This window comes from Diorhabda sublineata, chromosome X (assembly GCF_026230105.1).
Source record: "Diorhabda sublineata isolate icDioSubl1.1 chromosome X, icDioSubl1.1, whole genome shotgun sequence".
Classification (NCBI taxonomy): Eukaryota; Metazoa; Arthropoda; class Insecta; order Coleoptera; family Chrysomelidae; genus Diorhabda; species Diorhabda sublineata.
In genome coordinates, this window is record NC_079485.1 from 30,008,657 (window position 1) to 30,036,202 (window position 27,546).

At 33.6% G+C, this 27,546-nt stretch overlaps 1 protein-coding gene across 1 annotated transcript; it reads right to left on the reverse strand.

Moving 5' to 3' along the window:
• Positions 1-1,222: 1,222 nt before the first annotated feature.
• On the reverse strand, positions 1,223-27,546 carry LOC130450832 (protein patched). Its single transcript, XM_056789483.1, has 6 exons — positions 27,169-27,546; positions 13,611-13,869; positions 13,264-13,531; positions 5,631-6,292; positions 5,132-5,568; positions 1,223-4,681 (listed from the first exon to the last, which is right to left on the reverse strand). The coding sequence occupies exons 1-6, from the start codon at positions 27,283-27,285 to the stop codon at positions 2,846-2,848; spliced, it is 3,579 nt and encodes a 1,192-aa protein (XP_056645461.1). The 5' UTR covers positions 27,286-27,546; the 3' UTR covers positions 1,223-2,845.

Here is a 27,546-nt window from a genome sequence, read left to right on the forward strand (position 1 = left end):
TTCTCGCTTACACTTACTTGATACATTCAGAAGATCTACTCTGGTTATAGTTTCCCAGAAGAGTCTCAACCTCTGTAGGTTGTCCCAATAATTGGTTTTGCTTCTATCTAACTTCTTTTCCGGTGGTTTTTCCCATGTTCTGTAGCTGATACCATAGAAGGGTTCGGGTCCCATGAAGGACTTGTCTGCCCCCGACTTAGCGAGCTTACCAGCTATTTCATTTTCCTTCGCTTCGGTGTGTCCCGGAATTTATTGTATGGTAGTTTTATTTTTCACTTGTCTAGCTCGTTTAATTTGTCAAGGCAATCCCAAACGAGTTTGGATTTTATGATATTGGAGCTTAGAGTTCTAATAGCTGCTCCACTCTTTCGATGGAATTGAACACATTTTTAAATTGCATAGATTTCTTGGTGCGCTGCCTAGACTTTTAGACGGCACAAAAACAAGAGACTGTAATAAAGTTGAGAAAAGTTTGCAATTTTGTGGGATTATCTTCAACCAAATCTTGCGTTTTGCTAATTAAATTCCAAAACATAATCTTACTACTAAAAGCCAACGATACATTTGAGTATAATCTCACGGATCCTCATAGAGTTCAAAGAATAGATTGTGAAATGTTACCGAAGAAGATTTACATACAAGGCGTTTTAAATTTTGTTTCTTTTAAAAAACACTAAGTACATTATGAGATATAATTTTTTAGAGTATATGAGCTCTACTATGGCGTAATGAGGTCTTCTCCAGCGACAAGTCCTCATTACCCGTTTTGTAGGTCTGTTGGCCAGATTCTTTTTAGTCTTATACCATTTTGTGTTTTTATGGTTAGCGTTTCGTGCTTCATTTCTTTTACGACATCTTTGACACAACTGAATTAAGTCTTTATGTAGGATTAGGTTCGACACATACTATTGTGTATATGGACACACGTGGAAGCTGTTCCGACTAAGGAAGACAGAATGATAACGATTTCTCTATCCTCCGAGGTTCCAGCTCGGTTCTGCGCATTCTCAATCATGCGCAGTATAGATAAAGTGTCTCGAACCAGAGAGAAAATGAATATTGTCGGCTCTATAACATAGGAAGGGGTTTTTCCCATACCAACTGTCCATATAGGAGTATCGCATATATGGTATCAGCTATCATGCTTCTCTGTATGATCGTTGCTGACTGGACTATAGTTCCACCCTGTATATGGTTTAGAGGTACGAAATGAAACAACTAGTAGTGTCAAAATATTTACTTGAACAATAATATAAATAATATGGAACCCAATACAGTTCTTTCATATTTAAAAACTATTGGTATGGAATTTTTACAAAGTAAAATTGCGAAAATACGTAATTAGTTGGATTTAGCGGAACAATGTGCTTTTCAAATGGAGACTACTTTTATAGATATAAATATTTTTTCATAATAACGCATCTTGGGTTAGAATATGTCATAAACACAAACTTACATAATGTGTTATAATTAGTAGTACACAGAAGCCAAATTGTTGTTAACATTATAAATAAACTGCTAAAATAACTTTCAGATCGATTTTAAGGAATGGACATAAAACTAAGGTAGTCCGTTGTATAGTTTACATAGCTAGCTAATTCCCGTCCATGAAGGAGGTTCCCGTTTATACCCGAAGGACGTGCTTTTAAAGATATTAAAAATGGAATTTTCGCCTTTTAGAAACATTAAAATATTGTTCTATTTCTCATTTTTGAAGAGAGTTGCCATTTTTACCCGAAGGTCGTGCTATTGAAGATATTTGGACTGGAACTTTCGCCCTTTAGAAGCTTCTAAATAGTCTAGAACATTAGATGATATTTGAAAGCATTTCAGAACTTTCTGGACTGTTGTTCTATTTTTGATCCTTGAAGAGAGTTGCCATTTTTACCCAAAGATATATGAACTGGAAGTTTGCTCTTTAGAAGCTTCTAAATAGTCTAGAAAAATTGATGGTATTTGAAAGCATTTCAGAACTTTCTGGAATGTTCTATTCTTTATTCTTGAAAAGATTTCCTGTTTTTACCAAAAGAGATTACTACTGAAGATAATATGAATTGGAACTTTCGCTTTCTAGAAGCTTCTAGGCAGTCTAAAACATTTGATGGTATTGGATAGCATCCCACGACATTCTGGAATGTTGTTCTATTCTAATTTTTGAAGAGTGCTGACGTTTTTACCTAAGTCGTCCTATTTAAAATATATGAATTGAGAGCTTTGCCCTTTAGAAGCTTCTAAAAAGTCTTTGATGCTATTCGAACATTTAAGAACTTTCTAGATTGTCGTTGTATTCTTCATCCTTGAAGAAAGTTGCCATTTTACCTAAAAATCGCGTTTCTGCGATATTTGTTCAGGTTCAAATAAGGAGAAATTATTTGAAATTTATCCAACAATAGATTGTTTACTTTTAAGTATGGAAATTGTTATAATTCATTAGACGCGAATTAAATTTCATCTATTTATGAGATCGATAAACATTTTTTATTAAAAATAATATAAAATTTATTTTCTCGTCACCTCCAAGTGATTAACGTTGGAAAATTAAAATTATATTTCCTATAAATAAACAAAATATAAATTACAATAAATTTTGGATTAAATATGAACTGTAATGTTTTGAGAACTCGAAAAAAAGCTTTTTTGATAAAAAAAAATTTAAAAATAGGAAGTTTTACAATTTCACTCTCCACATCTACAAAGTTAAACATAGTTCCGCATATATCCTAAATATTAATTTGTAATTCGATTAGCTATCTTACATGGTTCATCTTTAAATAAATAAATGCTTGGTATACATATATTCAATATAAACATATTTTACACTGATTCCTTACATGGTAACAAAATGCTAGCTACTAGGGCATTGCTCAGTCTCTGTATTACTATCACTACTATTAGAGTCTTTACAGCATCTACACTGCTGTTTTTGTCTATCTGTCTCTTGTCTTTTCCGCCTGTCGCACTTAAACGATCGATGACACTTATTGCTGCACTTACTGGATCTATATACAGGGGCTACCAACTCTACTTTTATGTTAGCAGTGGCAGTGACTTTTGTCGTGAAGGGACCACTAGAGCTGGATTCAGGACTACTGTATTCTACAGTGACTTGTGGTTCAACTACAATACTCTGGTTACAACTCTCTTCTGTGATGGTTGTGAGGCTAGGTTCTCTTGTGGTTTTGCTGGAGGTATTACGTTTTGGAGGCTTTGTGAAGGTAGTGTTGCGGATGGGGATAGGAGAGGGTACTAAAGGTGGTGGTGTCGATATCCTATCTGTATGCTCAATAGGTTGTAATTCACCTTTTGGACCAATTAGTGCCAATAGTAATGGAAAAAATACGAACGAATTAGCTAACGAACCACAAACTGATATTAATATTAACGTGAATAGGTGATAGTAGATGAATTCAAATTGTGAAATTGCTAATACTGCTGCACATAGCAATAATCCTATGTCACCTTTTAATATTGGTTCCGAATTTACTTCCATAGACAATCTCACTCTACGTTCTCTATTACCAATAGCACTTAAATAGCCGGTTAGTATTAAAAATATATTTCTGCTAATTATTATAAAATGAAGTGCTCCAATAGTACCACTAAGGGCGTTAATATTTACCAGACAGAGTAATAGTAGGGAGGCTAACGTACTGAAAAGAGCACACCAAAGTTTTATCCACTGAACGAGAACGAACGCAACAATCGCTGCAGAAAGAAGAGTTAGAACAAATTGTGCCGCTAATAATCTATCTATGAGTAAAAATTGATTGTAATAGGCAAATATAAGACCTATCGGGTAATTTTTCAACCCCTTGCTATTAAAATGTTCAGATATATCTTTTATTTGCTTTAAGGTACTGACAATACTAGAGGTAGTTCTTAAATTCTTAAGATAAAATGGCATTTGTGTATATACGAGAGGTTGAGATTTCGGAATTTTCAAATCAAATTCTACATTAGAACTGTAGTACTGAAACGGTTTCGGTGTGAGGTTTGCTTGAGAACTGGAGTAAGATATTTGGTCGTTACTATTCCAAACTGATAAATAATTGTAAAAAGCGTTAGCATCTATAATATTATTACGAACCAGTCTTTTTTTAAATATTTGACTTTTATCGACAGGATATTGTACAACTCCTGTCTGCGACAATAATTTGAAGGCTAATACTGCTTTCTCGGTGGCGTTCGGGAACCATTTTTCGCTGTTTAAACAACTATTATTTCTATTATAATCGAATTCTTGTTGCAAATCAATTAAGAAGTCTCTGAAATTCGCCAACCAAAAGTCGTTCATATTGAGACCACCATTCGAATCTTTTAAAACGTGGGGAACTTGTGTCAAAGAGGAATGATACTCATACAGAAGAGGTTGATTCAGAGGATATTCCAGCTCTGTGGTAACCAAATAAAAATTATAAAATCCAAAAAACTTATTTTGGGCTTCTAAATATTTGTACTCTTGCGTAACTTTCGGTAAAAATGTAGAAAGTCTTACATCGAATTCTAGTTTTAGTCCGTTAAATACACAAAAAATAATTAGCACTGCATAAGTGAGGCACATGAGAACCTTTACGAATGGCCGGAATAACACTGTCGCTAGATAGCGGGTCACGCACCAGGGTATCAATCCTTTCTTTTGTTGGCAAACTTTCTCAGCAGTGAGTAAACTGCTTCCGTGTTCCTGAAAAAAAAACCATCTTACAGAAATAGATATAAGAGACCGCCACATCGTGGTCTGTCATTAAAATTAGAGGTTAATACTGGAAGGGTAATGACTACCAGTACATCAATATGTTTTTATTAGAGGTTGATAGGGACAATATGGCTGCTGGGAGGCAAACAAAGAATATTTTTCTGTTAGTTTTGTTACTTGTCTTAATTTTGTAGTTCGACTAATTTGAGTTGTATCAAAGTAATTACACATTGCTATTGTGTTTTCGAATGTGGGATGAGAAGTAACCTGGATGGTTCATCAGTTACACATTTTAAGCATAAAACAACCACGGGCTTTAGGTAGAACGATACAATGAGTGTTACAATCGTTGTAAGCAAGTAAGTATCCATAATGAGTAGAAATTAATATTAGTAGAATGTAAATTTGAATTACAAATGAGCTGAAAAAAATACTTACCACGTCTTGATTGTTGTTATTATTTGTTATTTTTGGTTTGTTTTCCGATTTGAAGCAAGGCATGTCAGCTTTCTTGCATCGCTGCTGTAGTGCTAAAAAGGAAGGGAAAATGACCAGAAGTGCGGTACCATGAAAGACGATCATAATTGCGCATTGTAAACAAAACACTCTTAACGCGGGTATGGGCAGAATAGCGGCGGCGATAAAAGCACCAGAGTTTATTAGAGCCGCGGATATAATACTAGGTCCTGTCCGTTTCAACACTTCTGCAGGTAACAGTTTTCGCGTATGAGTCGATAATATAAGAAACATTTCACGCAGGGCCAGTCCTACAGTTACAAAGGGTAACACTTGAGTGCTCAACAGGTTCATAGGGAGACCTATGAGACTACACACGCCCAATGCAGCTGCTGTTGAACTCGCTAAGACTAGAACACCTGCAATAAAACAAATATTCAATCAAAATGTTCTTGTATTGTTGAAAAAAATTATTATTTACCTAGAGAGGCTAAAGCTGAGTGAGCTACCCAACCATAAATACAAGCTACCCCAAGCACAATACCTAATTTGAGCAAATCAGATCTGGAGTATTCCTTCAACAATTTATTAACATTGGCAGTAGAGAATGTGTAAAATACGTAAGACGAAGATGGATTACTTCTGGATAGACGATCTATTTCATCAGCGAACTTTTTTTGCCAAGCATTAAGAACAATACTAGCCTTATCCTTATTCCAACTTATGTGATGTACTTTGTAATTATCAGACCAAAATTCGTATAGCTCGTGATCACCCATTAGCTGAACGACTGTTTGTAATGCTTTGGCTTTCTTTATATATCCACTTTTGTTTTTTTGTACACCACCCACGATTAGATCTTCCGGCCAATGCATGTATTTGGCCGCCAAACCATAGCAACCGCTTGTAAGTTCAGCTCCGACATCTGGGGGATGTGTATGATTTTTGTTAGGGGCTGTATCGGGGCACTCGGGATCTTTGGGATTCAGGCAGGGCTTCTCTTGGTATCCTGTTGTGATTCCAGCACGCTTCAAGTAATCTTCTAACGAATGATAGTCGAAATGGGATTCTTTTAATTTTATTTGGGATACTAATTCACTGGGATTTAAATTCGACCATTTTATTTGGTTACCCATACTATACCTATAATAAAAACAAAAATTCTGTTGGGTAAAATTAATAACTTCGGAACTCATATCAAACTAGTATATGTACACTAAAAAAGTAAAAAGTTTTTGCCCACCCCATGATAAATTTCTCTTTCATATTGGTAAGCGAAGGTCGGAAACCAAGGAACTGCCAGTTGAAACTTTTGCAATAATTGCAAGTCTTCATATCTAGTCAAAAGTAACTGTACCATTGCGGCCTAATTAAAAATACCTCGACCTACCGTGGACTACAACAAAATATGCATCCACCAGGAGCTTTGGTGATAGAGAAAACGTTCAGAGCGGCCTCGAAAAACCACAACTGCTGAAGATAAACGTGTTCTATTGATCAGTGAACGTGATCGACGACTCACAGGTCCAGAGATAGCAGCTCAGATCAATGAATCTAGGAAATAAAATTGTGAAGTTGAAGTGGGCTAAAGAGTATGAAAGCATGAAGAGTAGGAGATACTTTTATGGAGTGATGAGTCAAATTTTGAGGTTTTTGGGTCTAAAAAAAGAGTGTTTGTGCGCAGTTCAAAGGAAGAACGTATGTTAGATACTGTGCAAAGATTATTTGAAAAAATTGGAAAGAAATAATGTACTGAGAGTAATGATTTAACCGTCACAGTCGCCCGAGCTCAATCCTATTGAGTTGTTGTGGAACAAATGGGATAGGGAAATCAGAAAGCAGCGTCCTACTTCCACTTGAGGTCTTTGGAATATCCTGTGAAACGAATTGAACGAGATAGTCGACGATTATTTTTCGAAATTGTGCCAAAATTGTGAACCAAAATAATAAAAGTATAGGGTGGACAAAAACTTTTGACTAGTAATGTAAATGAAGGATCTTTTGAGTTTGAGAAGGCAGATTATTTCTAGTGAAACAGATCAACACTAAAGAAGATATAAGAGAAAAGAAAAAAGAGAGAAAAAAAATGAAATTATTTAACAATATATCGAGAATATATAATAAAAACAAAACTAATTTACACTCGAAAAATGAAGGACGAGGGGAAAATGGATAAGAAAGAGAATTACCGAGAAAAACGACCTAATTTCCTAAAAATGGATCTATTAACCTATTGGAGGCGGGGGTTCTGATACTTTGGAAATCAAATTATTGATATTTCAATTTCCAGTGAATGTTAAATATAAACAAATGTTAATTGTTTTTATGGTGATTGCAGATATGACATGTCTGTCACGTTATATATACATAGCCTCATCGCTCCAGGGTCGATCTTACAAAACTCGAAATATTTTCATAAGCTACTTGATAATAGAATTTGTTTTTTGTTGGTGACCTAAGTGGAAACGTAATTCAATAAATATCCCATACGAGAACAGTATAAAAGTAGAAATTCAAGTAAAAAATTTCAAGAGAAGAAAGAATTTCATTTAAACGAAACATCAAACATTGTATTCTCATATTAACTAACTCCAATTCTGAACTTATGGTAATCAGGGTTTTAACGACTAAGATGCAACAATGCATATTGCGCTACTTGGGCGGCAAAATACGTAGCGCCGGTCCTATGCCGTATACGGCTGATTTTACAAATGATTTTTATTGCAAATGGTTGTGTGGTCTGCGAATGAAAGGAACTATAAAAAATTTACATATTTAATTAATAACATACCGGTTTACGGCCTTATGAAAATTAATAATGTTTATAAATGATTAGAAATAGAACAATACGAGGATTTCTACTTGAGTTTTGAGATATGGCAACGCTGATGTGAATATGTCAAATCTGACATAAGTTTGACACATTTTTAATGGTGAACGTACTCAAAACGTATTGTCGTCCGAGTGCTATTTGAGTTATTTACAATTACTTGAAAACATTCATCTTAGTAAAAAATTGATTTGAATGACTTTTGGTAAGGATTAAACCAACAGCCGGTCACCTCGCTTCGACTTTTGATGATCATATCGAATAACCGTGTTTCGCCGTTTTTCTGAATTCAATGATGAATTTCGTCGTCCAAAATCGGCTGTTTGCGCGTGTCAACGTTTTTCTACAGCTGAAGAAGCGGTTGATGCGTTCAAATCACATCTTTTGGAGGTACCATAATCGGAATGGAAGAAATGCTTCCACAATTGCTTCAAACGCACGTTGAAGTGTGAATTATAATAAATATTTGTTTTCATTTTTCTATCTCAAAACTTGAGTGTCAATCCTCTACAAAAGAATAAAAGAAAAACCATTATCAACTATCCTTATCAGATATTCTTCTTTGTGTATATAACAAACTACTTTTATACTGCAATAGATTTTATAAAAAAAAGTTTATTATACAGGGGAATTATGTAACGTTCTAAACAACATTGTAAATTGCATAATAATGCTAAAGCAGTAGTGAGTTTTTTTAAATAAAAGTAAATTATTCAAATTCAAAGAAACGTAAGGAATCGACAATTAATCGTTAGTTTATTTATTTGCATCACGTAACTTAACTCTTGCTATAAACACTGAGAAACGGTCTTTCATTGTCAACATAAAACCACAAGTAACGAATGTAATTGCTGAAATAATCAATAAACTAGTTTATTTTAGAATATAAATTAGTGTGGAAATATTTTACATAATTTTAATACACTGACAGTATTAAAAGTAAACTTTATAGGAAACGAAAATAACCTATTCTTGAAATTACACTAGTATCTATGTCACCTATTTTTTTGAAAACATGAAATTGGTTTAATATTTATGTAATATTTATTATAATATTACATTCGTTCACAAAAACTGTGCAAACTTTTAAACACAAATTATTTAAAAAAAAGCCTTTAAAAAAATATTGGAATTTAATCGTGGTCTAATTCTACTTTAAAATTCTTTTTCCTATTGTATTCTTGTACCACTGATCAATTGAGCCATAAAAGTGCTCAACTATGATACAAATTTTTAACTTTGATTGATTTTAACTATGATTGTTATTCGTATCTACCTAAAGATAGCGACAATATAAATATTTCGTAATAATATTTATTAAATAATTCTTATGTGAATGCAAATTTGATTTGAAAATTATTCACATTACAAAATATATTATTAACTTGTAGAAAATATGAGGTGGCGATTAACTATTTTTCTGTATGTGGTTTATTCATTCTATTTGATTAAATGCGGCGTATTGTAATAAGGTTATTGAAAGGCAAATTAGATTTATACAAAATTTGTACTTTAAACGCAAATCTTGACAGTTTTTGTAAACATTTGCAATTCTTGGTAGTTACTTCATTATGATAATCGCTCTTTCACCTACCTGGAATCAAGTTAAATGAACATGGTAATAATCCTGACTTTAGACCTTTTTTGAAAGAGTAAATTACCTCCTTTATGTATTAGATTTCTAAGAATGTTTTCTTTTTTAGAGAATACCAGATTGTATTTCTTGTCAAGGGTAAAACAGTTCAACAAACGGTATATGTAACAAGTTCATGTGGTAAAAAATTCTAAATTGATACAAAAATATTAAATATTGTGCGAGGAATGGAAATATAACAAATAACCCAACAGCTTGTGAACGATATTCTTGTTTAGAGGGGATAAAATACCGCTCGATTAGGCAAAATTGGGGTGCGCACACCTGTCGATTTTCGATCCACCCCAGTGGGACATTTTTTCATCTTCCCTTTTAATTCACTCTGTTGGAAATATTTCAGAAGATGAAGATTCGATATTTTCGTAAAACGTATAAAACATAGTTGCAAAACGTAGAACGAAATGTTGATTCAACAATAATAATTTAGTTATTAAATGTTATTAAGGCCAGTATTAAGTAATTACCGGTGGTAAGCCGAACACATGCCTATGTCCAAAAGAAGAACCGAATGGCCTGTGGGGAAAAAATAACTTTTTTTCAAATTTAATGTTACAAGATTAAGCAACAGACGTTTTGAACAGGACCGAATTAGCCTACAAGATTAAATCAGACGCAAAAATATTAGGTATCGGTAAATTTAATTTAAATATATATATATATATATATATATATATATATATATATGTAATTATATTAATGTGATTTAGAACCGGTCTGTAAACGGTTTTTACAGGCATAACTTCGTGATTGAATATAGCAACGGTACTTTTACTTTATAAATGTTTTTATTTCTATTCAACACAATGACTGACCTTGGTAGCGTAACAGAATAACTTTTGAAGATTCTGAAATATGTCGTACCGTTCAAATCTTTCTCGGGTACGCCCATAAATCACGTAAGGTCTGTGATTGTATTTCCGTCAAACTACGCATCTTCCTTCTTTATTATTTGACAGGTGCGGTTAACAAAGACGAATCCTAGGAATTTCTTTATTAGTTTAATTGTGAAATGTGACCAGGTGTAATAACTTATCTTTTTGAAACACGATATTTTTTGTATAAAAGTAGAGTTGTCGATCTCAACACGTGGTACTAAATCGAAAAAAGTTTTTAATATAGAGATTCGTTTGCCTATATTGTGCTAGTAAACGCTAAAATCAGTGTAAACAGGGCTTAAGATTGATTTGTTGTAGGGTTGCATAACTTAGCCTTAAGAACTTTGGCAGAAAGTTTTTTTTCGAGAATAATTTAGAAGAGGTTAGGGTTGTTCCAAATAGAATGTGTTAGATAAAAGCAATTTAAGTTAAATAAAAGATAAAAACGACTCCATAGTCTAATTAATTCCACGAAATATTGCCCATTCAATCAAGTTTAGACGATTAAAAAATATCTGGTTCTAACTAAATATACGAAATATCTTCTAGCATAATTTGGTGGTAAATTTTGAAAAAGTATTTTAAATGTTATATAGGAGGGTGTTGAGATATGGCAATAATGATGTGAATATGTCAAATTTGACCATCATAAACTTTGACATTTTTAACGTGTTGTCATACGAGTGCTATTTGAGTTGTTTACAGATACTTGAAACATTCATCTTGGTCAAAAAATTGAATCAAATCGCGAATATTTCCGCGTGATGATTTTCTATGACTTTCGACGTGGATGAAACCAACAAAGCATCGTCTCGAGACATCTTGTTAGGCTCGTTTACTGAGCATCATTAAATAAATATTCGACTTGTAACCCTTTTTGATCACACATCGTAAATTACGAAATAAATTTTTTTACGGAATTACAAGCATCCCAAAAAAATAATAAAGTGTAAAAAGGGATAAAAACATTAGAAAAGGTGCAAAATAATCTTATTTGAATCAACAAAGTACGAGGGTTGCTACATAGGTTTTGAGACATGGCAATACAGATGTGAATATGTCAAATCTGATATCGCTATAATAAGTTTAACAATTCTAATGGTACTCAAAACGGGTTGTCATACGAGTGCTTTTTGATTTGTTTACAGATACTTGAAACATTCATCTATCCAAAGTTGTTGACGCACAAAGTACTTCAAAGCAAGTTGTCGTGTTTTTTCGGCCAATTCTGAGTGGTACACCAACATTTGTTGGCCAAAAATGAGGAAAAAATATTTGTTTTAAGAATTTTCGAGACTTTTAGCGACGAATAAAAACCAATATCAATTTATTCTCCACTCTATACTAATTCTAAATATCTATGATGACATATTGAACGATTTAGTATTTCCATTAATTTGTTCAGAAATTAATACTACGAAAAGAAGAAGAAAAAACTATGACAACATCACAAATACCGAGGGGTGGCTATTGAATAACGAGACTACCGATATATTCTGTATTTTTATTTATTATCACCTTCAATATATACCCCTCCTTTGTTCGAAACAGTGCAGGAAGTCTTCACGACAGTTCCTTCAGGACGCGCGCTATTTTCTATTTTACAGCTTCAACAGACTCAAATCTTGTTCCTTTTAATACAGATTTGACCTTAGGACAGACGTAGAAATCGCACGGTGCACGATCCGGCGAATGTGGGAGTCTAACACTGAGATGTTGCACTCGGCTACAAAGCTCGTGACGGAGAGTGGGAATGAGGAATCCGTACGAATACGTAAACCACGGTCAAATCGAACAAGATCACCGTTTCAGTTGCAAGTTTCGTGTGAAATATCACAACAATCCGTTGGTCTACTTTTACGTCGATCATTTTTATGGCAAAACAGAAAAACAGCTTCTATACAAACGAAGACTACGGCTACACTGGTTTATCTACAGACACGGTAGATATCGCATTAGAAAGAAAAGGTTTCACTCGTTTGCCATTAGCGCATCCTTACTTTTTATGCAGCTTTATAGTCACACCTCGTAGATAGAATACAATTTAAATGTTCAAAGCAACCGCAGCAGCTATGTAAATAAAAGAAATTGAAGAAGAGACATAGTTAATGAGCGAACAGCACAGCGTTATTTTAATCGTTTTAATAGAAGAGATTTGACGCTCAGGTCGTCCACTTGCGTAGGATATTGAGAATAAAAGAGAAATGGTTGAAAACCAACTTTTATGGGAATCCCTTAAACCTTCTAAACATATAAGACATCGCCATTTAAAACCATTACGTAAGATCTATAAAAATTCTCAAATAGTGACACAATAATTAATTGGGATGTAAGTAGAGGTGTCTGAGTAACTCCTTGTCCTTGTCACTGCGATGACAACCCCATCATGAAAAATCAGTGGTTAGACAAAGGATAATTGCCAGAACCTGTCGCAAAAGGAGGTCAATTCGAACGGAAAGTTTTATGAAGGTCTTGTGTACTTCGAAATCATTCCAGATGGTCGAGGAATATAGTGAACAGCGAATATTTGTGGTTTTATCGGAGAAATATCCAGATTTAGTTAGATAAGACAATGCTAAATCACATACTGAGAAAGTTAGGGAGGAATAAGATGTAATAAATTGGTAGTGTTGAATTCTTACCATATCCAGCATTTAGTCCGTACCTTGCACCAACAGATTACTATTTATTACGATCCTAGTGTCTTCCTTAACAATATTAGATTCTTCAATGTTATATGCAATTATATACTTACGGTATATATACAGGATAGTCGGGCCCAAGTAATTTTGATCCTTCCCAAAAGCAATCCAAAGGTGTTACGATGGAACAAGGCATCATGTTTTCGAACATTTGTTCAATAAACTGGAGATCGAAGTTTGGAATACTAGGCGATTGACAAAAATCTTTTAACCGCCATGTTATATCGAACATCGTAACTGTAACCTGTGTTGCCTTTTGAACTAACGTCAAATGTTCAAGGAGGCCGTGGGGATTCAAGAGGTCCATGTCCGGATCTAAGCCTGCAGACAAACATCATTTTCACTTAATAGATAGTTATTAAGATGTAAATTCTTGTATAAAATATTTTATTTCCGTTACCTGTTTGTAGAACCATTTGATGAGTAGAAAGCATTTCTGGTGGTAAAGTCTCTGGTGTAGTAGAAGGTTCCGCCCAAAGTAGTTCGATATTCGAATGGAACGTCATGCTCTTCAGTCCTACTGAGAAGGTTGCAATCGCCAGAATGCTTACGAAGAGGACTTTTCCAGCATGGGTATCTAGAATCTTCCCTAGAATATGAAGCTGCGACTGAATTCGACCTCGCACCCATAAAATTCCTCGATCTCCTTGTGCTTTTCCCTGAAACAAAAATTATAAAAACTTATGACAGGTATCAAGAAATATGTCAATGTAGAAAAAACAAAAGCAGCTTCACGGGAATTTGTATTTCAACATTTTGACTTGTTAAAGATGTCAAAGGTGAAGAGAAAATATGCTTTTTTTTCGTGAAAATGTCCGAGAAGTTAAATATAAGAAAATTAATAACAAATTCATATAATTTAAGATGCGAAAATTTACTAGAGAATCTATTTATAAGAAACTGCCGCAGGCATTGGTCATCAACTATTTGTGTGTCACATTCATAGCAAGAACTTTCTAATCTAACCTGGTAGTTCTACTTGAATAGGAACATACCACGTTGTCAAATTATATTTCCAATTCTCTTTTTTATCAAATGAATAGTACAAAATTAAAAAAAAATCCCCCCTGTTAAAAGAACATAGTTTTTGAAAATTAGTTCCAAATAATATTTAAAACATTTCAAAAGGTATATCAAAATAAAATTTTTAAATAGAATATAATTTTTTTTAATACTTACGTCGTTGTGTAGCACTCTGGTTTTAAATATATTTTTAAAATACATTTCATTTCACGCAAAACTACGTCCCACAAAGTCCCAATTTTTGACTTACAAAATTATACACTTTATTTGTATTATATGAATTATTACTATCACAACAAACAACATTATATATTATGCAAAACAGTTTTAAATATAAATAAAAAAAGCGAACTGTCATTAAATAAATATCTCGAGACCCCCTTTATGTAAACAATTCAATTATAAGGAGACTATGTTGTCTCCGATCTTAGCGGGTCTCAACAATTATAAAAGTAGCAGATCACCCGTCGGCGTGTCCAACGTGACAACAGTGCATAACATAACATGGTATATAGACCACCCAAGATGCGGCCTGACGTCATAGGACCACCCAAGACTATACCGATACCGCGTACTATGCACAACAGAGGTGGAGAATTCTATGGGGATAGTTACTTTGGAACATAATGAATTTATTTGGTTCTTGGAATTAGAAATCATAGAAGAGTTAAATTAGTTTTCGCAAATAATAAATTTTGTTCATTACTAAACATTAATTGATCAAAAAGTATTGGATATTAATTAAAATGTTGAATAAATATAATTTATTGTTATTAATTAAAATGTTTTAAACAAATATGTTAGACAAAAAATTTAACAAGTAATAAACTAGAAAATATCGATTAATTTTATAAACTTAGCTGAAAATGGCACAGAGTGAGACATGTTCGATTTAATAGAATTTATAAAATCAGTGGATATAGTTTTTCGCAGAAAAACAATATTTCAAATTGTTGGAGCTCATCTCTAATAAAAGCTGAACTATTCATGTTCCGAAGAGGGCCTGTCCTTCTACGAAGGACCAACGGTTCCGAATACAATGCGTGCAGGGATATCAGTAGCCCTACAATACTTTTTTTATACAAAAGATTACGAGGTGGTCCTATACTACTACTAACTTACCCCGATTGTCTTGCAAACTGACTAAAATTTGATTGGTTTAGATACTTGGAAATCTATGGATTGGCCTAACTACATATTTCAAGTATACCGTCAATTTTGAAATGAATCACATTGATTTCTAATAAAAATTAATGAATTAACTTTCGTAATAAAGAGATAATTAAAAGTTTTGATTATTTACAATAAAAGTCTGGTCCTGGTGTAATTTATTGCCTCATTCTATGAAGATTTCCTATGTAATAATTATCATAATTGTTAAGAGCTCATAAAGATCTATTTTCACCAGTTCAGTCGTAGAAAGTTCAGATATCAAGTACAATAGGCTTCGTTTGTTATACAGAAATCTGACTGACGGACAAAACAGATGAAAATGTGCAAAAAGTAGCTATACACATGTTAATCGGTGACTATTCGAGAGCTAAGTAAAGGTAAAGAGTAATAAAAAGCATTTTAACAAATAATTTGCAAACTTTGTACCAAGACAATGCTCCAAATAGCAAAAAGTAAATTATGTTTCAATTTGCACGAGATTGAAATATTCTCAGATTAGCAGATCTGGGTTTTATGACGAGGTTGGAATTTTTGGAACCGTTGGTGATATTCATATTGAATACACTACACCACCAGGTAGACTTCAGTCACTGAAGACGATAACTTGGTTATCGAAACGCGCGTCAGACAATGTAATTGTGAGTGTTGGTGTATACAGTGTATTCAGTCTGGCTAGTGGCCCATTTTTCCCTAGGGCCACTGCCCTGAAGGGCAGTTCATCATAGCCGAACATCAACGATATGGTTTTATTCGATTGTTAAGGCATAGTGCGATCGGATTTTGTTCCAAGGGAGCCGGAATTTTACAAGAGAGTATTGGAATGTTTGATTACATATTTATGAAGCAAAATAGGCTAACGGGTTTCTTCTTTATCATGTCAACACACAATAATACGCGGGATTTGGCTACAACTTCTAGATTTTTTCAAATATGTGTCAAAAGGAAATGCGTTCACACTATTCCTGACATTGAGAAAGTTTCGATAGATCAGATAAATGCTATTCCGAAAGAAGCCTTCTAGAAATTGATTCAACGTTTGGATAAGTGTTGTTTATAATAAAATAATATTTTGATCACACCCCATATCAACAAAAAATATTTATTCCTATCAAATTCAAATATATTTACAACTAATTTCATAAGATTAGCCAAGAATAGTTGCAAAAGAAACTACATTTTAAAAAACGCGAAAATACTGACGTATGTTTGAACTGTTGTTAAATATGTTTTTTTTATTAGTCATTCGAGGGTTGCAGTTTAAATTTTGAGATATGGCAAAACTGATGTGAATATGTCAAATCTGACATAAAGTTTGGCATTTTTAATGGTGAACGTGAACTGAACATTCCACTTGGAATTACATCGCTACCAAAATCGGCTGTTGTGCCAGAAAACATCGATGCGTAAACTGATATTGCAAGATCGTTATGTAGCAAAACGTGATATTGAGTCATAATTGGGCATTAGTTCCACTCCCAAACATCAAATATTGCATGAACATTTGGCTGTCAAAAAGTTGGATACCACATAATTTGACATTCGCTTAAGACAAGCTTGTGTCGATTTCTGCAAAGAAAGGTGGAAAAAAATTAAATCAGGCAAGTGATGAATAAAGAATTTCTATATATGAACCCGAAATTAAACAACAATCGACTGTATGGGTCTTTAAAGATGAGCCAAATCCAACAAAAGTTGATCGCGCTCAGAGCATTTGGAAGGAAATGATCGCCTGGACATGACGCCATCGTTTTTTTAGAGCAACGTAGAACGGTCAATTCTGAATGATACACCAGCATTTGTTTGACAGAAAATCAATGAAACCAATCGCAGAAGACCATTCTCCACCAAGACAATGCGAGCTCTCACACAAGTCCAAACAAAAACGTTTTTGAACAATCTAAACATCAAATTGATGGGTCATCCGCCGTACAGTCCTTGGTTGCAACTCAATGATTTCTTCAAAAATTGTGAAGTCAACGTTTTTCTATACCTGAAGAAGCGTTCAAATCACATGTTTTGTAGTACCTCAATCATTATGGAAAAAATGGTTGAATCGCATTCAAAAGTGTTTGATATTAATGAAGAATATTTGAATAATAATAAAGCCATTCCCAATTAGAAATATACGTTTTTATTTGGATATTTCAAAACTTAAGTAGCAGCCCTCGTATTTCGTATTGATAGCAAATATTTTTGGTGTGCCGCTACTGGTCAGTCACGCGTACGTTACTAAAATCACAATGTTATAACTCAATCTGCACAGAACGTTTACAGGAGGTGTATATACTCATTCAACTGTTTGTACTCGTTCTGACGATTATTTTGAAACTTTTTGGCGTTCATATATTACATAAATGTTATTGGTAATTAGAAGACTAAACATACACTCTAACAATGAACCTATTGTCTTGGAAATAATCATTAGGCTACTTAAACTGTTCGAGAGAGCAGCTGCACTGGTACATTTACCCCTCGTTAAAGGGGTCCTTGTCCTCCTTTCTATAAACAATTCTCATTCTGTTCGAATACGAGGGAAACGAAATAGTTTCAATAGAGAATATTTTTCTATCAATAAAACATTACTCAGAATAAACAAGTGAATATGAGGGAGTATATTAAATATATTGTAAAAATATGTGCGTGGGTATTTGCAGGAACTTTTTCAAACAACATAGAATTTGATAGCTACAATGTTGTGTGACACTCCTACGTATTGGAATAATATACAGTCAAGACTTAACAACCATTGAATTTTAAATGAAGGAAGATTTTTATATTTCATTTGATTTTATGTTTCTTGTAGTACCAAACATTTATAAAAGAAGGATTGTGACAAGAAAACCATAAAAATTTACGACAAAATAATGCTGTTAGTCATAGATACAAAGTAGTTATAATAAAAAATTTAAACAGAGAAAAAATGTACTTTAATATATAAATAAGCCTAAAAATTACTGTTACTGCTTAGATTAATCGAAACAAAAATACTGAAAATTGATAATTAATGCATTCGGGAAGCTAATATCGAAAAAAAAGTAAAAAAAAACGACGCATTTTTAGCGTTAGCAATCAGTATTAACAAAAATTTAAACTTCAAGAAAATTATTGTGGTTAAAAGTTCACTAATGGCAATCTGCCGACAATATCCCAACAATCCCATTGCCATTCATATTGAGGAGCTAGCAGAAACAACGAGATGAATGTTAATTTCATGTAGGTTCCATCCCACACCGGAATAGAGGGAAATGAAAGTGTAGATGGATTAGCAAAAAATGCATACAACAACGAACAATCAGTAAAGAGTAACTAGACAGTTCATAGTTTGTAGATGTAGGCGGCCATGAAGCCGTTGACACATGTACCTTCAAATAGGCCCGTCGTGCCCCTCTTGACGTCACCAAAGTCCGATGTCCTTTGAGAAGCCGAAGTGCTTTGGCTTGAATCCTTTGATGTTGTTAGGCAGGTTATGGTGTTTAAACCGCGCCCGTGTGAGTGCAGGGCACTATCAGATAACGTGATCTATAGTTTCGTCCTCCTCCATGCACCAGCGGCACTCCGGATTATCCGCGATGCCCATGGTGTGAAGGTGACGTCTTAGTCCGGTTAGAAGTCCGATCACTAGTCTGATTTCGCGTCTATTTAGCTGGAGCAGTTGTGGGCCTTCGCTTGTCTCATAGCAGGCGTCTCCATCCATTTCTGCCTAGTACGCATTGCGAGAAGGCTGTTGAAAGCGCTTTTGACCACACCAAGTATGGTTTGTGAGCCTATTGGTGGGTTCGCCGATTCCAGTCTGGCAAGTGAGTCCGCTTCGTCGTTGCCTTTGTTGCCCGAGTGGCCGGGTACCCAAACGAGCTGGATCTTGCAGCCATCACTCATAACTGTATAGTACATATCGATTTCAAATTATTTTTTAAGAAGGAAATCCAAAAAAATGGCAAGGAAAAGCCTTACGAAACAGTTAAAAATCATCAGGATTATAACTCCAACAATATAAATAGACAAGTGACCGTTTAAGAATCGGACATACTGTATCACACATGACTACCTATTAGCGGGAAATTATAAACCAATGTGCAATAGTGAATTAACAGTGAAACACCTCTTAATTGACTGTTTAAAATATGACAATGAACGAAAAATTAATCGATTACCACATTCACTGGAAAAGCTACTTATGACCTTATGAACTACCTGGTAGACTGCAAACTAAGATAAACTTGCGAGGTTGATGCGTAATATATATATATATATATATATATATATATATATATATATATATATATATATATATATATATATTGATTTTTATTTTGATGTTAATCATGTTGTAGATGATCTACTGATCAATTTATTATGCAAGTTGTCAATGTCAAGTAATATTTTGATAAAACCGCAACATGTCGTTAAATTTTTACCTGACTTTAAAACCACATTTTGATTAATTTGTTTTTTTCCTAATAACGCTCAAAATTTCTTTCGTTTTGGCACATCTACAGCTATACAGGGATTTAATGTAAAAAACTCGAACTTCCTTTGAGTAGATATCGATACTACAAACGGACGGACGGACAAAACGCTAGTAAAAGCGCATTTTTTTGTAAAACAAATTAGAAGATAGCTGATCTCTATTTGGAAGTCATTAAGCCAAATAAAAAAAGTGTTACTATGGATAGGACATTACGACAAGCATGAATTAAAAAAATTACCAGCCAAGTAGACAGCAACCAGTGAAAGGTACCAAACAATTCAAAAGTAAGCCTAGTATGTGGTCTATCTCATGCTGCTGGGGTCTAAATCGGTTTCGCAAGGGTCGACATAGATCTATATGAAATTTTGAAAATACTAGTTGTGTTATCTGTGACAATTTAGTATTACTGCGCGATTAAAAAATAAGATTTAGGAGCAAAAAATTGTTGTCAATATAAATTCAAACTACTCTCGGTTATTTGCCTAGCTATATGAAGAACACTAAATCTTTTCTCAGTTGTTTTTGCACACTGAAGATCGTTGGCTATAAAGAGACACTTTGAACTAACTTTGAGTTAGAATTTTTGATAAAAAAAGATACAAAATTGTAGCATAGATATTAATTATTAGTCTTATATGTTTAACAAAGTAGAGGTTACAGTTTGGCGATTTCATTTGTCAAAACTACCAGATATGCCTAATCCTATTAGAAGTTCTGAAGTATCCTGAATCATTGCTGAAATAAAATACTAATCTTCGTGACTATTTATAATGTAATTTGTTCAAATAATTATCAATTATACTAATTACATTAAGTTCACTCATTTAACCGAACGCAAAGTTTTTAAATTCGATAGTATTTTGTATTAATGAAAAAAAAAAACGATTATTTAAAATAATTTGGCAATATAAATTCATTTTGAAAAAGGGTTGATCGAATGGCTTTACTATATTATATTGAATGGCAGTTGTAGCTTCCGGTGATTTCTGACTGTTTACAGACGACAAAACAGGATTTAGAAAAAGGGAGAGTCATTGTTGAGGACTATTTTTCTAGAAAAGGTTTTTTCTCAAATAAATATAAATTTCAACTCAATTTCAATTCTGTTTGAGAATTGAGAATTCATTTTTTGATTCATGTGGGATTTTATGTTAGATTTAAGTATAACATTAGATATGTATTTCATCTTATTTGCCCTCGATCATGAACAAGACCCTGACCTACTTGATCCTCACGACTAATAATCATTTGTTTTTTTGTTGTTTCTTGAACGAGAATCAAGAATGAGGTTATAAATCAGCTAAATTAAGCAATTTGCGGTAGAAAAAATTTTAATTAAGTACATTTTATCGAAGGGGCAATAGGCCGGGCGCAGAAACAACTATATCGTGGCAACTCGGAAATACATGCGAAATATGTTGATAATTTTAACATTACCGGTTAAAAAAGACATTTATACAATCATTTTTAGCTATTTTTTGTCAAATTATCTAAGTTATCAATCCAGTAAAAACTAGTACTTGAAAAGCGGTCGAAAAATCGATTAATCCCCAACCAATATCTTACAATAACTTAGTGGGTAGCGTAACATGCCATAATTATCGTGGAGCAGTTCCAATTTCAAAAGAAGAAATAAATTTGTTGTCTAATTCCCACTTAATTTGCAAAGTAAAATTCCAGTCACGATTTCAGAACGTCCCCCTCATCTACAACGCCTACCAAAGTGAATTTTAGTGAATTTGTGGTGAAATAATTCTCTGCAGCAGCTAAGTTGAAGTACCTAAGAAAAAACTAAACCCCCAATAGCTACACTACTACATAATCATCGGAGTGGCATCTCTACAACTTACATTACCGGTCAATAGTTTTTGCCTACCCCATAATCCATTGAAAGAGACTGGTGAAAATTGGAGGGGTTTTGAAGGAAGAAGAAAATGTGAAACGTTCTGAGCAGAGCCTGATCGGTAAAAAATGTATCTGCCAGCATGACAACGATCCCAAGCTTTCTCCAAAGCTTTGAATTTGGAAGAATTGAGTAAGAAGTAATGATTTGGCCGTCGCAGTCGCCCGATCTCAACTCAATTGAGTTTTTGTGGGACAAATAAGTTCATAAAGTAGAGTGATACAACGCTCAAGGTTTTTCTGAAATAAATTCCAGTTCTCATCTATAGCATAGATAAATCTGAGTTGGTTTCAATCTATAATTTTGTTTTCTTTAATACGCAGTAGATGCTAATTCGATTTTTAATAAATATAGTATTGCTTAAACTTTCTGAGGAAACAACATCGAAGTTACAATGCCAAGATAAATATTTTTTTCAAATAAAACCCGAAAATGAACCACAAGATTAATTTTAACTAAAAATCCATCCGATATACAGAATAGTATTAAAAGTTACACTATAAATGAAATTTAATTTAGGCTATATATCCAAAACGTGTAGAAATACTAAACATAATAAAGAGAAACGTTATTCGAAGAAGGTTCATTAACACATATTGAAATTTGAATATAATATGCGATTATTCCACCAAAAATGAGAGCAGAAGTAAACAGAATTTTCTTGGGTTGTATTCATAACGAACTAGATATTTTATTTATAGGGTTGTAACTAAGTACTTCCACTTTTTACTGATAGAGGGCCTTGTTTTTTTTTTCAATAACTTATGTTAGTGCTCTAGTTTGCCGTATGTCACGTGATACTGGTCACATTGACGTAACTTAAGTAGCAAGATGCGTGATTTCTATTGAAGCTATTAGTTGTGGGTTAATTTTAAATGAAGTGTAGAAACGAGCATTTTCGTAAAGGAAGGAAAAGGAAATGGTGCTGATTGCTTCACAGAGCGTATGTGTCAGAATTGGTATAAAAAATTCCGTTCTGGAGTTGCTGTTGACCAAATCCGAGTCATGATTGAAGAGGATCGTCATATAAGTGCTCAAGAGGTTGCGTAGAGGCTACATGTATCGCACACAACAATTGAAAAACACCTAAAATGTCTTTGGCTAGTTAAGAAGCTTGATATTTGGGTACATCACGAATTGAAAGAAATTCGTTCAACACAAAGAATCAACATTTGCGATATGCTCCTTAAACGAAATAAAACCCATCATTTCTTAAAAAGAATCATCACTGATGATGAAAAATGGGTCCTGTACAGTAACATAGTTCGAAAATGATCATGATGAACCAGCACAAACCACATTGAAAGCTGAAAAACAACAAAAAAAGCTCTTTGGCGGGATCACAAAGTTGTTATGTTTTTTGAGCTGCTATCAAGGAACCAAACGATCAATTCTGATGTTTACTGTCAATAATTAATGAAGCTGTATGAAACAATCAAAGAAAAACGGACAGAATTGTGAAATCGGAAAGGTTAATAGTTCCACCATGATAATGCAAGACCACTCACATATTTGGCAACTCGTGGGAAACTATTAGATCTTAGCTGGGAAGTGATACCACATCCCTATACAGCCCTGATCTCGCACCAACTGATTTATTTCGAAATTTTCAGAATTATTTGAATAGTCAAATTTTCACAAATGGCAATGACCTTCAATTGCAGCTGCTTCAGTTTTTTGCTTATGAGGACCACAAATTTTATGAGCGTGGAATCATGAAGCTGAAAGAAAGATGGCAAAAAGTCATTGAGCAAAATGGAAAACATATAATTGATTAAAAACTATTATTTGTTATTTTATACTACACAATCGAAATTACTTTGTCGCCAGCCCAATAATATTTCATTCATTGGGGTCTCTTCAGTTTGTTTCACATCTTTAAATGACCAAGCTTAAAGCAATAACAATAAGGCACCACAGAGTAATTTACTGTAATATAAATATATATTTCATAAAAAAGGTAAATTTTGAATAATGATGAATAAAAATTTCATTATGCAGAATTGGAAAGAAAAATTCAAGTTTCTTTCTCTATTTTTCTTCGCTTTTGGTATTTTCCACTTTATATCCTTGTCATCTAGTTGAAGACAACATATGGTAATTTTAAAATCTGAAGTTCTATCTAATATAAAAGCTTCAAAAACTAAAGAAGCAAAGCGACCTGATGACAATCCAGTAGAACTACTTAAAATTATAAGTGAGAAAAACATTGATATCTTAGTTTAGATTATTTAAAACAATAAGCCAGGAGGTGTAACGATCAAAAACTGATGAGCCACATTTTATTTTATGCAACACTACAGATCTTCTATACATTCGTCCTATCATGCAGGCATACTCTGGTTCCGTCTGAGGAGACAATGGAGCCTCATTGTTCGTCAGTCCAATTAACGTATTCTCTCTCTGGCAAATCGTAGACGGGGGTTGCTCGGTGGGCTGGGATATATTTGGGTCTAGTAGTTAGTTAACAGCCTTAAGTCTTCTTCTTACTGCCTAGATACTCACAATCACTCCTCGCGTTTTTCTGAGTTATAGTTTGACTTGACCACCAGTGCGGGGCCCGATTTCTCAGCAATTTACTGACAATGAATCTTAAAACTATAACCTTGTTTTTCAGGAGCCGAGACTTCGATGAAAGTTATCAGTGTATGAGAGCAAGAAACATTACGAACACAAACACGAAAAATACAATTTCGTGTACAGTGACTTGAGATTGTAGGGGTGTCGCCTAAGTTAATTTTTTTTCTCTATCACATTGTTAAGCACCCATATACTTAATTACGGATTCTGCTAATTTTGTTCCATAATTTTTTATAAATAAAAAAATTCATCAAGTTTAAATGTGTAATTTATGTCCAAATAAGTTTGATATAGTGGCAATGGAAAAGCAGTAATTAACGCATTTTTTAAATTTTTTTTTCTGTTTTAGTTAACTTATTTTTTATGCACTATTTTCCAGTTAGTCGTGGATAATTATGCAAAAAAACTCATTACACCAATTACCACCTATCCCCGTCTTTAAACTGTTCAACCTTGTCAGGAAGAAAGGTTTATGGGTAGTACCTTAGACTTAGATAAACTGGAGTCCTAATTTTTAATATACAACAAATCTATTGATTTAGAATGCTTCTAGAATATTTCAACTTACTCTAAAATTTTTCTAGAAAGTTTTAGGTCGTGGGTTTAGAAAAGAGAATTTCATAATAACGTCAACAATCATATTACGTATATAGTTTAAGACCCTAACCGAAAAATTTTTTATTATCCTTTTATTGAACTTTTACAAACAGTACAAAAAATTCGTTGTCTAAGATCAGCTGTCGGTATTAAAAATTTTTTGAAAAAGAAAAACGTTCCACAATGTGACTCTGCATCGTCTGTATCCACCAAATACAGACACTGTTGCCGATATTCAAATAAAGTTAATATTAATAATAACAGTAGAGGAAAATTATAAGTAATAGTATAGATAATTACAATATACGAACACACAAAATTTTATAACATGTGTATTCTGTAACTACTTGTGAATATATTCATGTAAATAAATAATTTGATAAGATGAAAATGCAGTAGAAAAATAACTACTTAAATAATAGGGTAAGGTATGAATTCAAAAATATTTTTGTATAATAATAATAATCTACGTGGGAAAGATCTAATACAAAATTCTAATCCATATGGTAGAATAAAAATTCAAGTTATTCAGAATCTTTAAATGAGGGATAAGTATTACAAAGTGGCAACACCGAAAGAGCATACGAGATTGAGACATCACAGGGGTTGAACTTTCGGTTCCGGAAACATAAGGACCGAGTGAGTAGGGGTACGGGTAGGATCTCGCAGCTAGGCGCAGATCGCGGCGGGGTAAGGGGACCAGGTAACTTTAGCCGCTAAGCTAGCCGAGGACCACACACGCTGCTTACCCGGTGGTCCTACCAAGGCTAACGTAATACCGGCGCATCGCCCACAGACCGAATATCAGGTCTGGCTCCAAAATCACCTATCACACCTGATTAAGAAGACTGCGGCATTAGGCCAGACTTATTAATTTAACTCTGATACTAAAGTGGATTTGTTTTAACTTTATTATTGGAGTAATTTCAGAAAATAATATCCTATTTCTATGTTTTTAAAGAAAAATAAATAAACAGTTGTCGAGTGGGGATTCTTTACCTCCCATATTATATTGACCTTTTAGGTATATTTATTATAATACTGCTTGGGTGGTCTTCTAGAAGATTTCTTAGTAACATCTTTAGAAAAAAAAAAAAACTCAATAATACGTATATTCTATTGGTATCTTTTTGTTTTCGATTATAAAAAATATACTCGATTCAGTTCATTTGTAGAGCATACTTTATATGTTTTCGTTATTTAGACTGGCCTACTTTGAAGTGATAGGTTGAACCTGGGGGCTATTTTCTTCAATTCGAAACACGTACTGGTTCCACACCGTCTTTTCGCTTCATTTATTTTACGTAGCAAAGTTTACAATGCAATTTAATCTCGGTAATGATTGAAAGATTCAAAAGAATCTAATTTGCCTAGAAATTACATCATTACAAAAAAGATTTAAGGCAAGCGTGTTGATTGTTAGCCTCAGGTTATCAATCTTGAACCAACGATAATTTTTGATGACTTATAATTAGATGCCAAAAATTAGTTTTAAAAATGCATAAACAAAGTTGGATTACTTGGAATGTCCCTGTATATGGAGCCGAAACTAATTTATTACGTACTAAATAAGGAAATCGTGATAATTCACTACAGAATACTAAGTTTTTTTACGACAGAATTAATTTAAGTATTAGTGACTATAGTTTACTTCAAATATCAGTAAAAAAGTAAAAACACAATAATATCTTTGCTAATTAGTGTCTTTTATTTTTCAGTCTCCTACAATCTTTTTATATTTATTTAAGCAGTTCGAAATGACGCACATTTAAAAATTCACTCACACGGTAGATAATGCTAAGATAAATAAGATACTATAATAATTTTATGTTCTCTTATTATTATTATTATATTTATTATCAATTTCATATATTTTAATTGAAATAGAAAGTTTAGTCTATAAAATTTCATTTATAATTAACAGTAGTAGTTTTAAATAATTCATAATTCTTCAATACATTACAAACCGAAATACTTAAACTTCCGAACCGCGGAGGAGCAGACAGAGCCAATTTTAAAACACAGGAAGAGATTCCTATCTACATTCATTGTATATATATATATATATATATATATATATATATATATATATATATATATATATAATGTATTTGGTAGCAAATTAGGTTAAGTTTTGAGTACTTGATAGAATAGTTTTGGGTTTGTTGTCGGTGGTTATTATAGATAATAGGAAGTGAATTAAGAGATGATTACCTGATCTAGTTGTCCTAGGGCGATATCTGCGTCGACCCAACCTGGTCTTGTGTAAAGATCTGACTCGTGCCTCTGTGTAGACTCCGTCGTCGAGTCCGATGGCGCCATGGAAGCCATCCTCGACGGACACACGGTTCCAGCGATAGCACTCAGGCCCACTCATCGGCAATTCTTACACTGCACATCTGACCCTCTGGAGGCACCATGCACTGGCACTAGAAGTTTCCCGAAAGCATCTAGGGAGAACACGAGAGTTCCGTAGCTGTATACTCAACATGCTTTCGAAAGTAAACAACTGATCACGTTGGCTTGCGGCAACGAGAAACGGTCGTCTCTTTATCGAGTTACCTCGCAGACTAAAATGAAGTCAGTTACTCT